Source organism: Littorina saxatilis, linkage group LG7 (genome assembly GCF_037325665.1).
Source record: "Littorina saxatilis isolate snail1 linkage group LG7, US_GU_Lsax_2.0, whole genome shotgun sequence".
Lineage (NCBI taxonomy): Eukaryota > Metazoa > Mollusca > Gastropoda > Littorinimorpha > Littorinidae > Littorina > Littorina saxatilis.
In genome coordinates this window covers 32,384,519-32,397,061 of record NC_090251.1, presented here as the reverse complement: position 1 = coordinate 32,397,061, position 12,543 = coordinate 32,384,519, and the positions used below count along the sequence as shown (strand labels likewise).

At 44.9% G+C, this 12,543-nt stretch overlaps 1 protein-coding gene across 1 annotated transcript in view; it reads right to left on the bottom strand.

Moving 5' to 3' along the window:
- The window catches only part of LOC138971979 (MAM and LDL-receptor class A domain-containing protein 2-like), a 299,457-nt gene that overhangs the window by 208,115 nt on the left and 78,799 nt on the right, over positions 1-12,543 (bottom strand). The window contains exons 56-63 of the mRNA XM_070344823.1: positions 10,095-10,182; positions 7,810-7,965; positions 7,003-7,197; positions 6,717-6,875; positions 5,322-5,459; positions 3,533-3,798; positions 2,098-2,260; positions 1,030-1,164 (exon numbers count right to left, since the gene is read on the bottom strand). Coding sequence (XP_070200924.1) covers positions 1,030-1,164; positions 2,098-2,260; positions 3,533-3,798; positions 5,322-5,459; positions 6,717-6,875; positions 7,003-7,197; positions 7,810-7,965; positions 10,095-10,182 — 1,300 coding nt within the window. The remainder of the gene's footprint in view (positions 1-1,029; positions 1,165-2,097; positions 2,261-3,532; positions 3,799-5,321; positions 5,460-6,716; positions 6,876-7,002; positions 7,198-7,809; positions 7,966-10,094; positions 10,183-12,543) is intronic.

Sequence of the window (12,543 nt, the reverse complement as noted above, 5' to 3'; positions counted from 1 at the left end):
TAGTAGTGATCTGGTTATGAAAACAATAGTTTTCCATTTGTAATTTTTTTTAATTTTCATTGCTTTCTTGTCTCATCGCTGGGAAATTTGGGTCGCTTCCTCCCAGTGGAAAGCGAGCCCTAGCAGCAACAGAGTTTCGCTACCAAGGTGTGTGTGGTTAGGTGTAATCAGCCACCTGCACTTGTGGCAGAATGACCGAGGTCTTTTACATGCCACAAAAGTGACATGGGGGTTGAACATGGATACCGTCCCGGCCTGAAATTGAACCCGTGACCCTAGGATCACAAGTCCACTGCTCTACCACCTGAGCTACCCGGGCCCCCCTCTACTCCGGCCCCCAGAATCATCCAAAGACGAACACATTTCATTTTACAGTTTATCATCCAATACTGAGAAATTCAGGTTGCTTCCCCCCTTGGACATGGATAACGATTCCGGGTCATCACATAAAGTTGACCCGTGTCCGAACTGGCCTGAATTGGAACTTGTGACCCTAGGATCACAAGTCCAGTGCTCTACCCAAGGAGCTACCAGATCCCCAAACTCTATGAAGTTTTAGCCTGTGCTGTTGAATGAAGAGCACCTGTCCTCTTGTCCCTGCTGGCAACCAGCTCACTTCATTTTTGTTTTTGTTGCACTGTAAAAAAAGTATCTTCTGAAATTTAACTGATAGCTTTCCCTATGCCCTCTACTGCTGGATGCAGTTCAGTTCAGTAGTATGGCCGAGTTTACTGACGACTTCCAATTTTATTTTAAGTCAACCGCTCTAAGGGCTGTTTTACTGCCTAAGGCAACACAACAACAAAGATGGATAATGTCTCCGAGTCATTACATAAATGGCGATGCGTACACCACCTGTCACGTAATAGACCCCCGAATTCGGCTTCTGTGAAGAAATGCCCACAAACTACACCCAGTGGGCATCCAGATCCAGATCCAGACATTTTCATGAATGAACGTCCAGCAGATGCATTAACATAATCCAAAGAGGATAAAACGTACATCAAAATGCTAGCAAATCAAACTCACTATGGTTTGTGTGGTCATTAGTGGGACCGGTTCCCCTGGACGTTGTACTCCCTCTGATGCGGCGCCAGTTGGAGTTGTCTGTCTTGTCCTGGGTCCAACTGCAGTAGTTGGTTTCAAAGTTGCAGTTGAAGCCAGCTGAAAGGGATAAATAGCGATTATGTCCCTTTGTTTCTCAGATCTCAAAATAGCGCTCTGCCTCAAATGATTAAGTTCCTCACCAGTTGAAAGCTATTGTTTCATACCCCTTTATTAATTTTTCATAAATCTTACTTTTGTTTTCATTACTTTATTATCCTATTTCTAGGAAATTTAGATCGCTTCCTCTAAGAGGAAAGCTGGCAGCAACAAGAGTCGTATGTCTGTCCGTGTTTGGGGGTGATCCCCCCTGCACTTCTGGCAGAATGAGGATACCGTCTCTGAGTGTGCACATTAAGTTGAAGTCTTAAAATTCTCTCAAAACAGGGTATATATTAACAGGCTATTGAACAAATCCTGCTGAACAGTGTACCACTAGTGAGACATTTGTTTGTTTGTTTGCTTAACGCCCAGCCGACCACGAAGGGCCATATCAGGGCCGTGCTGCTTTGACATATAACGTGCACCACACACAAGACAGAAGTCGCAGCACAGGCTTCATGTCTCACGCAGTCACATTATTCTGACACCGGACCAACCAGTCCTAGCACTAACCCCATAATGCCAGACGCCAGGCGGAGCAGCCACTAGTGAGACATGGTTAAGTATTTGTAATTCAATGTACAGTGGAACCCCCCTTTTAAGACCCCCCAATTTCTTCTTCTTGTCGTTCGCTGTTAGATCGTCAGTCCGGACTGCAGGGCGAAACGTGCTGTCCTCTCCAAGTCCTCTCTGGGGCCATATAGCTTCTTTTGTAGCGCTGTCTCCTCTGGCCAGATGGTGTCCCTCAGACCCCCCAATTTAAGACTCCCTCCTTTTCAAGACCTTGTTTTCTCAGACTTTTTGTTCCCGTCTGTAAAATTACCCCCATTTTAAGATTCCCTCCTATTTAAGACTCATATTTCTATCAAAGGACCAAGTGAAACAACTTACCGGGGATGGCGGCAGGAGGAACAGTAGTGGTAGAGGGAGGGGCTGGGGTGGTAACCATGGCAGCCGACGGGGTCAGAGAGCAAGGGTTAGCGTTGCTGAAGGACACATCGTCAATGGCGATGTCACCTGTGTAGGACCTTCCGCGAATGGCCTCCAACAGGATCTGAAGAGGCAAAAATGTGATTTTCAATGTCACTTATTACCTCACTTTTTCAGCTGAGAGCACACGCAAACAAAAATGTAATAAGTGTAACGAGAATGCAAAAGATGCAAGGGACGCAATTTGTCTAAGGGGAGTCACTAGTTGTGAATCCAATGGTGGCAGGGAGACAAAAATGTGATTTTGAATGCAACTTATTACCTCACTTTTTCAGATGCGAGCACACACATAAATTAAGTCATAAGTGTAATGAGAATGCAAAAGATGCAAGAGACGCAATTTGTCTAAGGGGATTCACTGGTTGTGAATCCAATGGCAGGGGGTCTCGTGACAGCGAGTACGGCAGTTGACTTTGTTCTGGATTTAATAGATGTTTATCTGTTCTTCTTGACTGATGCACTGTTCATTTGGCACAACAACAAAAAAAGTCTGTTTACGGTAAACCGACCGACCCTATTTTTTTGCGCGACCCTAGACTTTTTATTGGCATTTGGGGGAAGAAAAAAAAAGTCTGTTTTTTGGCAAAATACCTGAAAAATATGTTTTTTGGGGAAAAAATAAAATAAATAAAAAAAAATAAAAATCCTGACCTACTTACCGACCCTATTTTTTGGGGGCCTATGTTACCGTACACAGACTTTTTTTCTTTTTTTGCCTTATGAATATGCACAACAACCAAAGCCAGGCACGGCACACTTCATGACAAACAACAGAGATTATCAGTCACAGCGTATGCTCTAAAACACACCACCCAAAGGCAAACAAAACAACAAAATAAAAAGAAAAATGAGAACGGTTTAATCAAGTTGGTTCCTTGCCTGCTTGCTTTCTTTTTTTTACAGCAAAACAAAAGTGGGGTTGTTGTTATGAAAAGGTGAATTATATCGGAAAGAACCTTGTTGGGGTTTCATTGGGGTGGTTGTAATGGGCAGTTGGTGGTTATCAAGAGGTGGGTAGCAGGGCAGGTTCCACTGTATGACAAAAAGAAAACTGACCACGTAAATGGTACTCTGGGACAGGATGGGCACATTACGACAAAAAGAAAACTGACCATGTAAATGGTACTCTGGGACAGGATGGGCACATTACGACAAAAAGAAAACTGACCATGTAAATGGTACTCTGGGACAGGATGGGCACATTACGACAAAAAGAAAACTGACCACGTAAATGGTACTCTGGGACAGGATGGGCACATTACGACAAAAAGAAAACTGACCATGTAAATGGTACTCTGCGACAGGATGGGCATATTACGACAAAATGAAAACTGACCATGTAGCTGTTACTCTGTGACGGGATGGGCACCACAGCATTCCTCCAGGCGTTCCCCTGTTGCCCTGACAACGACCACAGTACACTTGCACTGACATTCGCCTGAGGCTCCACCCAAACGTTGAGAGTTCCAATGGTGGCGCCGTACATGTGGTACCAGAACTTCATGCAGTTGTAGTTGTTACCTCCCTGGAACAGGCCGCTCTGCAGAATGGCGTGGTGGCCGGGCACCCTGGGAGTTGATGTCTCGATGAACATGTAGCGTCCTGGGTGAGCAAGAGAGGGGTACGAATTAAAAGTAAAATGAATAAATTGACTAATTGTCAGCTGTAATGAGACGCGCATCTCTGGGTATCTGAACCTGGCAAAATTACCTGAAAGTAATTGTTAATCATGGGTGCATCCCAATACACCCCTTCGGAGTTTCAAGTGCGCATGCGCGGCTAGTCACATTTTTGGCAGCAGGGGGCGCTCCGTTGTACCAAACACACTCGAGATCCATTCCGCTTAAATCATGAAACTATCGTGGGACAAAAACCACAGAAATATCAAAGAGATAAGAGCTTACGAGGGAAAACTTGAACGCAATCGGCAATGTACCTCTTCTGAAGACCTCGTGTTTGGTACAATTTGCAATCCCAGCATGCAATGCGCGGATTTTCTCGCGACGCGAGATTTGCTCTCGCCTGAGACTCCAAAAGGGTGTATTAAAATTTGAATTGTTAGTTGTGTGATAGGGAGACTACCGTCGCCCTTCACAGCAGACTCTGTAGAGTTGTTCGCCTTTGAAGTAGGCAACACCTGTGGATTGTAGAGTTCTGTTTGTGATGGGGTCTGGCGGCTTTTGTCTCTCTGTATGTTCATGGATTCCTTTGCGAATGCATAACAGTTTGTATAGGGCTTAGAAATAAGCTCTAAAATTCTCAATCCTGTTTGATTGGACTTCGCCTCCAAAGGTGATTGTGGTGTTTCGGCACTCGGTTACAGTTGGTTGAAAGACATGTAGCTAAGAGCCTGCTGTACACTAATCATTGGTTGTGCTTTGCGCCTTAAGAGCATCGGAGGATCAGCTGATGTCTTGGCCACATGAGACACAAAGTAGAACAAAGTGCCTGAAAGCTGCGAGAAGAAGAAGAGGAGGCTCATACTATGTTATTTGCATTGTTAACCTTCTTCTTCTTCAGCGTTCGACGGAAGCATTGTTGACCAAAATTTGACGCTTTACACCGATCGAGACAGCCAAATGTTCCTACGAGACCGCGCTGGTGGTCGAGGTGAACAATGACTGTCTCGATCTGTGTAAAATGTCATATTTTGGCCAACAATACAATACAAACAACATTTATGTATCGATTGATTTTAGTTAGAATTCCTTTTATTTTTAACAATTGAACGCACACAAAAATGCACTCTTCTGTAGTCTTGGCGAACGCCTAAATTTGAGTTTCTGTCGGACTCTGACGTCACATGGCTCAAAGAAGGGAAATCCAATGCTCAATCATTACATTAGGCCCAACAAAAAAAAATCTGTTTACGGTAACATAGGCAAAAAAAATAGGGTCGGTAGGTCGGGATTTTTTTATTCTTTTTTTCTCCAAAAAACCATATTTTTAAGTTATTTTGCCAAAAAACAGACTTTTTTTTTTAATGTTTTTTTCCCCCCCAAATGCCAAAAAAAAGTCTAGGGTCGCGCGAAAAAATAGGGTCGGTCGGGATACCGTAAACAGACTATTTTTTTGTTGGCCTTATGTATCACACAATTGTCTCCTCATTCCCTTTCTGTACTCACCAGTTGCGTTGTTGAAGGTGTGGTCACTGGCAGGGCCGGTACTGGATGTAGTGGTTTTGCCGCTGCCTGCCAACCAGTCAAAGTCATCGGCGGCACTGTTGCTCCAAGCGCAGGTGTCAACGTCAAACGTGCAGTCACCTGGTGATAAGCAGAAAAGTAAATCACAAAAGATTTCCTAAAGGTGGTCCTGAATTGAACCTGAGTCGACTTCCCGAAGACTTCTTGAAGTCTTTTTACTGGAAACTCAGTGCTTAGGAGGGTCCTCAAGATCCGCTGGCCCGAAACCATCAGCAATGCCGACCTTTGGGAAAGGACCTGCCAACTTCCTGCAGAAGAACTAATCAGGAAAAGGAGATGGGGATGGATTGGACACACCCTCCGCAAACCATCAACCAACATCACCAGACGAGCGCTGAGGTGGAATCCCCAGGGCAAGCGAAAGAGAGGCCGTCCAAGAAACACCTGGCCACGCGACCTGGAGGCCGACACCAGAAAGATGGGCTACACCTGGAGTCAGATAGAAAAGATGGCCCAGGACAGAGGACTCTGGAGAGCTGTTGTTGGCGGCCCATACCCTGACAGGAGTGACGGGCATCGAGTTGAGTGAGTCAGTGATAAAGCTTCGTGCGGCCAGCTTCACGAAGCATACTTTGCATAGTCAACTTCGCCCAGTTAATGACAGGCTTTAACAACTGAAAACGTTCCAAAATAAAGACCTCAAAACAGGAAAGGTTCTTCTTCTTTGTTCATGGGCTTAGACTCCCACGTTCACTCATGTTTTTAGCACGAATGGACTTTTACATGTATGACCGTTTTTACCCCGCCATTCAGGCAGCATATGCCGATTTCGGGGGAGGCATGCTGGGTATTTTTGTGTTTCTATAACCCACCGAACTCTGACATGGATTACAGGATCTTTTCTGTGAGCACTTGGTCTTGTGCTTGCGTGTACACACGAAGGAGGTTAAGTCATTAGCAGGTCTGGACATAAGTTGACCTGGGAGATCGGAAAAATCTCCACTCTTAACCCACCAGGCGGCAGTGACCGGGATTCAAACTCACGACCTCCCGATTAGGAGTCCGACATCTTACCACCACGCCACTGCGCCCGTCAGGAAAGGTTCAATAATGGAGGTTGAATTCAAAACACAACAGAACATTCTTGGGAAGAAAGTGAGCACCACAGACAAACATTGCCAGAGAGTTTAGAAATGAAGGTTTTAAAAAGGAGGGAGAGTTGTAAAACGGGGGTAAATTTACAGAGGTTATGAAAATCTGAGAAAACAGGGTCTTCGATTGGAAAGGGGTCTTAAATGAGGGGTCTTAAAGAGGGGTTTCCAATGCAGTTTACACGGGAAGGAACGTATCTTTGAACAAAACAAGCTTTCAGCTCACCAGGAGTCTTTCCGCACAGCCCAGAACGAAGTGCGATGTCGTCAATGGCGATGTCACCGTACACGCTGGCGCCACGAATGCCCTCAAAGACAACCTGGATGTTGCCACTGTTGCCTTGGATACCCACCAGTCCCCGCGACCACTTGTTGCCTTGGTTACCTGTGAGAGGACAAATGTGGAAAATCTTAAATACAATCTCTGAGAGAAAAAACCTGAGACAGTCTGCGAAAGACTAACAGAATAACTCCACCAAAGAGAATGAAAATATGTCACTGCACATCCCTACCTTGCTTTCTGAAGACTGCCGTGCCTCGGTTTCCGCCTGACTGCAGGTAGACGTTCAGAGACCCCGTTCCTGCGCCGTACATGTGGTACCAGAATTCCAGGCACTGGTTGTTTGTTGTCGAGTAGGATCCAGAGATGAGACGAGCAATGTCCCCATTCACACGAGGCGCTGAAGTCTCAATGTAAATGTAGTGACCTGTGCAAAAATGTGTAACATTTTAGCGTATATTTGTCACTGGTGTGGAAAGAAAAATTCAAAGTACATGTACAATATAAGTGCTGGAACTGGCAGATCTCCAATTCTACAGTAGCATCCCCCCTTTAGAGACCCCCAATATAAGATTCCCTCCCTTTCAAGGCCCTGTTTTCTCAAACTTTCTGTTCTTCTTCTTCTTCTGCGTTCGTGGGCTGAAACTCCCACGTACACTCGTGTTTTTTGCACGAGTGGAATTGTACGTGTATGACCGTTTTTTACCCCGCCATTTAGGCAGCCATACGCCGTTTTCAGAGGAAGCATGCTGGGTATTTTCGTGTTTCTATAACCCACCGAACTCTGACATGGATTACAGGATCTTTTTCGTGCGCACTTGGTCTTGTGCTTGCGTGTACACACGGGGGGTGTTCGGACACCGAGGAGAGTCTGCACACAAAGTTGACTCTGAGAAATGAATCTCTCGCCGAACGTGGGGACGAACTCACGCTGACAGCGGCCAACTGGATACAAATCCAGCGCGCTACCGACTGAGCTACATCCCCGCCCGATTATACCGAATGAACAAAGTACGTTAGACACAGATTGACGTCTTACCCCGACTGCTGCCGTACGTGTGATCATTGCCCGGTCCTGATCCAACGGTCGCTGTCCTGCCTGCCTTCAGCGTCCAATCAAACTTGTCCGTCTTGTCCTGTGTGTAGCTGCAGAACTGATGGTCCTCAAAGTCACAGGACAGTGGGTTGCTTGCTCCTAAATAAATGACAAATATGCATGGTGCAACAATTCTACTACTTGATGCAGGTGACAAGAGACCCACAATGGCAGCCCTGACTACGGACGTCCAACCAAGGCGGTAATTTGGGTATACCTAGCGCGGCTCTGCCTGGGTGGGGTAGTCCTGAAGAGAAACGGCATAAGACAGGTGAAAAGTGTCTTCCCCCACCCCCCTCCCTTATAACCCTACCCCAGACCAACCATGGCCCAGTGCCCTAAAGACCCAACAACCCCTTGAGCAACAGCCTTACCAACTATAGCGCTGACACACAATGACCCAGCCGGGTCTATAAACCAACTCCAATACTACTTGACACCAACCTCCAGCTCTGGTGCCTTGGTAGCTGGGAGCTCAAGCACGACAGCAAAACTTACATCGCGGCGGCCCCTTTTATTTTTTGTATCATTGTTTGTTTTCTCTAAATCATCTTAAGTCAAGGTAACACCCGGGAACATGCCCCTTATGGTTTAACCGTGAGGGCGTTAAACAACATATATCATCGGCATGTGCACAATTCCATATCAAAAGTGAATCATTGGCACAGCGAGTCAATCTAACTTTGGAAAATAAACGGCAGTAACCCACTTTAGCCCCATGTGAGGTTCATGGCCCCACTGAGTGAATCAAAAACCAAAAACGGTCGCTCTTCTTTCAGTATGTGACGTCACTTCCATGGGGTTAATTTGGGACTATGCCAAGTGCAAAACATCACCACTTTCTAAAACCGACATTTTGCAAGTGGTGCCAGCTTCATTGTACAGTAAAACCTGCATCCAGCGGACCCTTAATTCGGCGGACACCTTTGCATAACGGACACTTCAAGTGAGGACGGATGTATTTTACACTCAAAAACACCTTAAAAGAGCGGACACCTCAAAGGCGCGGACGCGGACACTCTTTTTTGGTCCCGATTTGGTTCGTTACCTGTCAACAACGGTCCGCCATCTTGGTTCTGCAAATACAATCTCGCTGGCGATGTGAACGCGCGAGAAGCTTATTTTGTAAGCCAACGACAGCACTTGAAAGATTGATTTTTTGTATGGTGCACGCTCATTGGTCGATGCCGTGAATTGAACTCAACTCACAAACAAAAACAAGTTAGGGTTTCTACTTTCTGTACTGTGATGCATCTTCGTCTCATCCTTCGTCGATCGCGGTCTCATCATGTCAAAACGGAAATTTCTGACTTTAGAAGAAAGAGTCGATGTGATAAAGAAATTGAACGGCGAACTCTTCGAGTGGTTTTCGAGAGCTCGATCAAAGAATATTCCCGTGAATGGCTTCAGATAAGAAACCGATTGCACCTCTTTCTCTCTCTCTCGCTCAGTCGTTCTCTCTCTCTCTCTCTCTCTCTCTCTCTCTCTCGCTTAGTCGTTCTCTCTCTCTCTCTCTCTCTCTCTCTCTCTCTCTCTCGTTCGTTCTCGCTATCGCTCGTTCTCCGTTCTTTCTCTCTCTCTCTCTCTCCCTCTGTCTCTCTCTCTCTCTCTCGCTCAGTCTCTCTCTCTCTCTCTCTCTCTCTCTCTCTCTCTCTCTCTCTCTCTCTCTCTCTCTCTCTCTCTCTCTCTCGCTCGTTCTCCGTTCACCCTGAAATGCTGACAGCTGTCATGAACTTGAGTAGCATTCTCGAAGATGTGCGTCTGAACCAAGCCAGACTGATTCTGGTTTTGTACATGTACATGTTGCATGTTGAACTTGTTTTCTTTGTCACTTTCTGTATGACTACATGTAATGCACAGTTTAGAATAAAACTATTTGGCTGGGTTTTTTCTTCCCAAAAAATGTCTGCGCATTCATATTCAAAAGAAAGGACACCTTTGTACAAAGGACAGTGGCAAGGTTCCCCAAGGGTGTCCTTTGCTCGCAGGTTTTACTGTATTTAAAAAAAATCTTAAGCAGGAATCAAAACCATTCACAGAGGCCTTTAAAAAATAACCACCAGGGGCATTCTTAAATTGGGAGAGCCTTACAAGGGAGATTTCACAGTACTGCTGTCAGAAAAAGAACAAAAGGGAACACTTTAAACTGTTGCAAAGGGTGTCTTGTCATCACAAACACCACAGTCATTTTTCTGTTCGCCCCAGAGAACTTTTCAAGTCACTGTTACCTGCTGAACAGCCTCCATTGGTGAGAGACACATCGTCAATGGCAATGTCTCCGCGGTAATTGGTGCCAACTGTTGCTTCAATCACCACCTGCAAATCAATGATTTGACGGTGATATCTAGATTTACCGAATAGTCTGAAAGTGTAAACGATGTATAACAAAAATAAAAAAAATATGGTGCTTTCATGAAATAATGTTGGTAACTGTCCTAAATAAAGATTCTCAAAAAAGCTAATAGAAGATTTTAATGACAGAAGTATATTCACCGAAAACGACCAAATTATGACCGAGTCTGAATTAACAGAGCTGGTCAAAATTCAACATGGGAAATTGTAAGTTTTCCCAGTACGCATTACACATGCGCATGTTAGGCGCGTTTGAGCGATCGCGCGATCGCGCTGCGCGTTTGGTGGATCAATCAAACGCGCACACATCGATCGATGTGTGCGCATTTGATCGATGCAAAGAATAGGCTACAAAGAATACAAGAATCGTTAAAACGCGCAGCTCTTATACTTGCGCATTTGGACGATCTGTCACAAAGTAAGTCCCTACCACACACATCGCACGCCGGAAGTGAAAAGTTTCAAATACAGGAATGTTCCGAAATATACCCCAACAACGTTTTTGATTTGTTTGTTGTCAGGCCTCTCAATCTTTCAAACAGTCTCGCTCTCTCTCCGCTCTCTCTCTCTCTCTCTCTCTCTCTCTCTCTCTCTCTCTCTCTCTCTCTCTCTCTCTCTCTCTCTCTCTCTCTCTCTCTCTCTCTTATGATCTTATTCTTATATTACTATTATTGCGTGTGTCTGCGTTTCATCATAAAAAGTTTGTTCCTATGTATTCCTAGTTCGATTATAACCATTTTGCTTAGATCAGGACTAGCTGTAAGAAAGGTCCTACGGACCTAATGCTATCTTTCCTGTAATAAAGTTCTATGTTTCAATGTTTCTTTCTCTCTCTCTCTTAGTCTCTCTCTCTCTCTCTCTCTCTCTCTCTCTCTCTCTGTCTCTCTCTTAGTCTCTCTCTCTCTTCTCTCTCTCTATCGCTCTCTCTTCTCTCTCTCTGTCTCTCTCTCTCTTAGTCTCTCTCTCTCTCCCTCTCTCTCTCTTTCTCTCTCTCTCTCTCTCTCTCTTAGTCGCTCAGTCTCTCAGGATCTCTCTCTCTCTCTCTCTCTCTCTCTCTCTCTCTCTCTCTCTCTCTCTCTCTCTCTCTCTCTCTCTCTCTCTCTCTCTCTCTCTCTCTCTCTCTCTCTCTCTCTCTCTCTCTCTCTGTAAGAAAGGTCCTACGGACCTAATGCTATCTTTCCTGTAATAAAGTTCAAAGTTCAAAAGTTCAAAGTTCTCTCTCTCTCTCTCTCTCTTAGTCTCAGTCTCTCTCTTCTCTGTCTCTTCTCTGTCTCTCTCCTCTCTGCTCTCTCTCTCTCTCTCTCTCTCTCTCTCACACATACTTTCTCTCTCTCTCTCAGTCTCTCTCTTAGTCTCTCGGTCTCTCCCCCCAATCCCTCCTTCCTCATCTCTGTCCATCCCTCTGACATCTCATGAAAACAGCTGAACTTTTAAATCATTTGCTATTAAAGGACATTATTAAACACTCGATGAGCTAATACATGTGAAATGGATGATCAGGTGCAACCTCGACGCATATATACCTGTGATGTGATGTCTTTGAGGTAGTCTAAGTGTCACTTTGGTACAATATAATCCCATTTTTCTTCTTTTTTAAAATGTCTTACAGATTGTTGTTTAGACACTTATAGCTAGGCCTACTTCCGGTCATAACTTCCGGTCATTGCCAGCAGACGTGTGTGTGCGTAGTATGGTGATTTGTGAGACGGATCGTCCAAATGCGCAAGTATATAAGAGCTGCGCGTTTTAACGATTCTTGTATTCTTTGTATTGATCAAACGCGCACACATCGATCGATGTGTGTGCGTTTGATCGATCCACCAAACGCGCAGCGCGATCGCGCAGATCGATCAAACGCGCCTAACACGCACACATGCCGACACGCAAATACAATCCCACACACAAAAAAAAGACAAACGAAATAGCATTTTACAAAAAATGTCCATGTACATGAAGACTCTCAAGAGAATGTCTTCCAACGACAAAATAATCACAAAAGGGGAACCTCCCTTTTAAGACCAGACAATTTCCTCTCTTTTAAGACCATACTTTTTTCAGATTTTCTATTCATAAGCCTCTGTCAATTGATCTTCATTCTCTCAGTTTTTTTGAGGTCTTGAAAAGGGAGGTTTCACTTTGACAGTATTGCCTTCAGGTAAACAAAAAGACTTTTAAGTAAAATGGAACCCCCCTTTTAGGACCCCCCAATTTAAGACTCCCTCCCTTTTAAGACCCTGTATTCTTAGATTCTCTGTTCATAACCTCTGTAAATTTATCCCCATTTTAAGACTTCCTCGATCCCTTTTAAGACCCTGTATTCTTAGA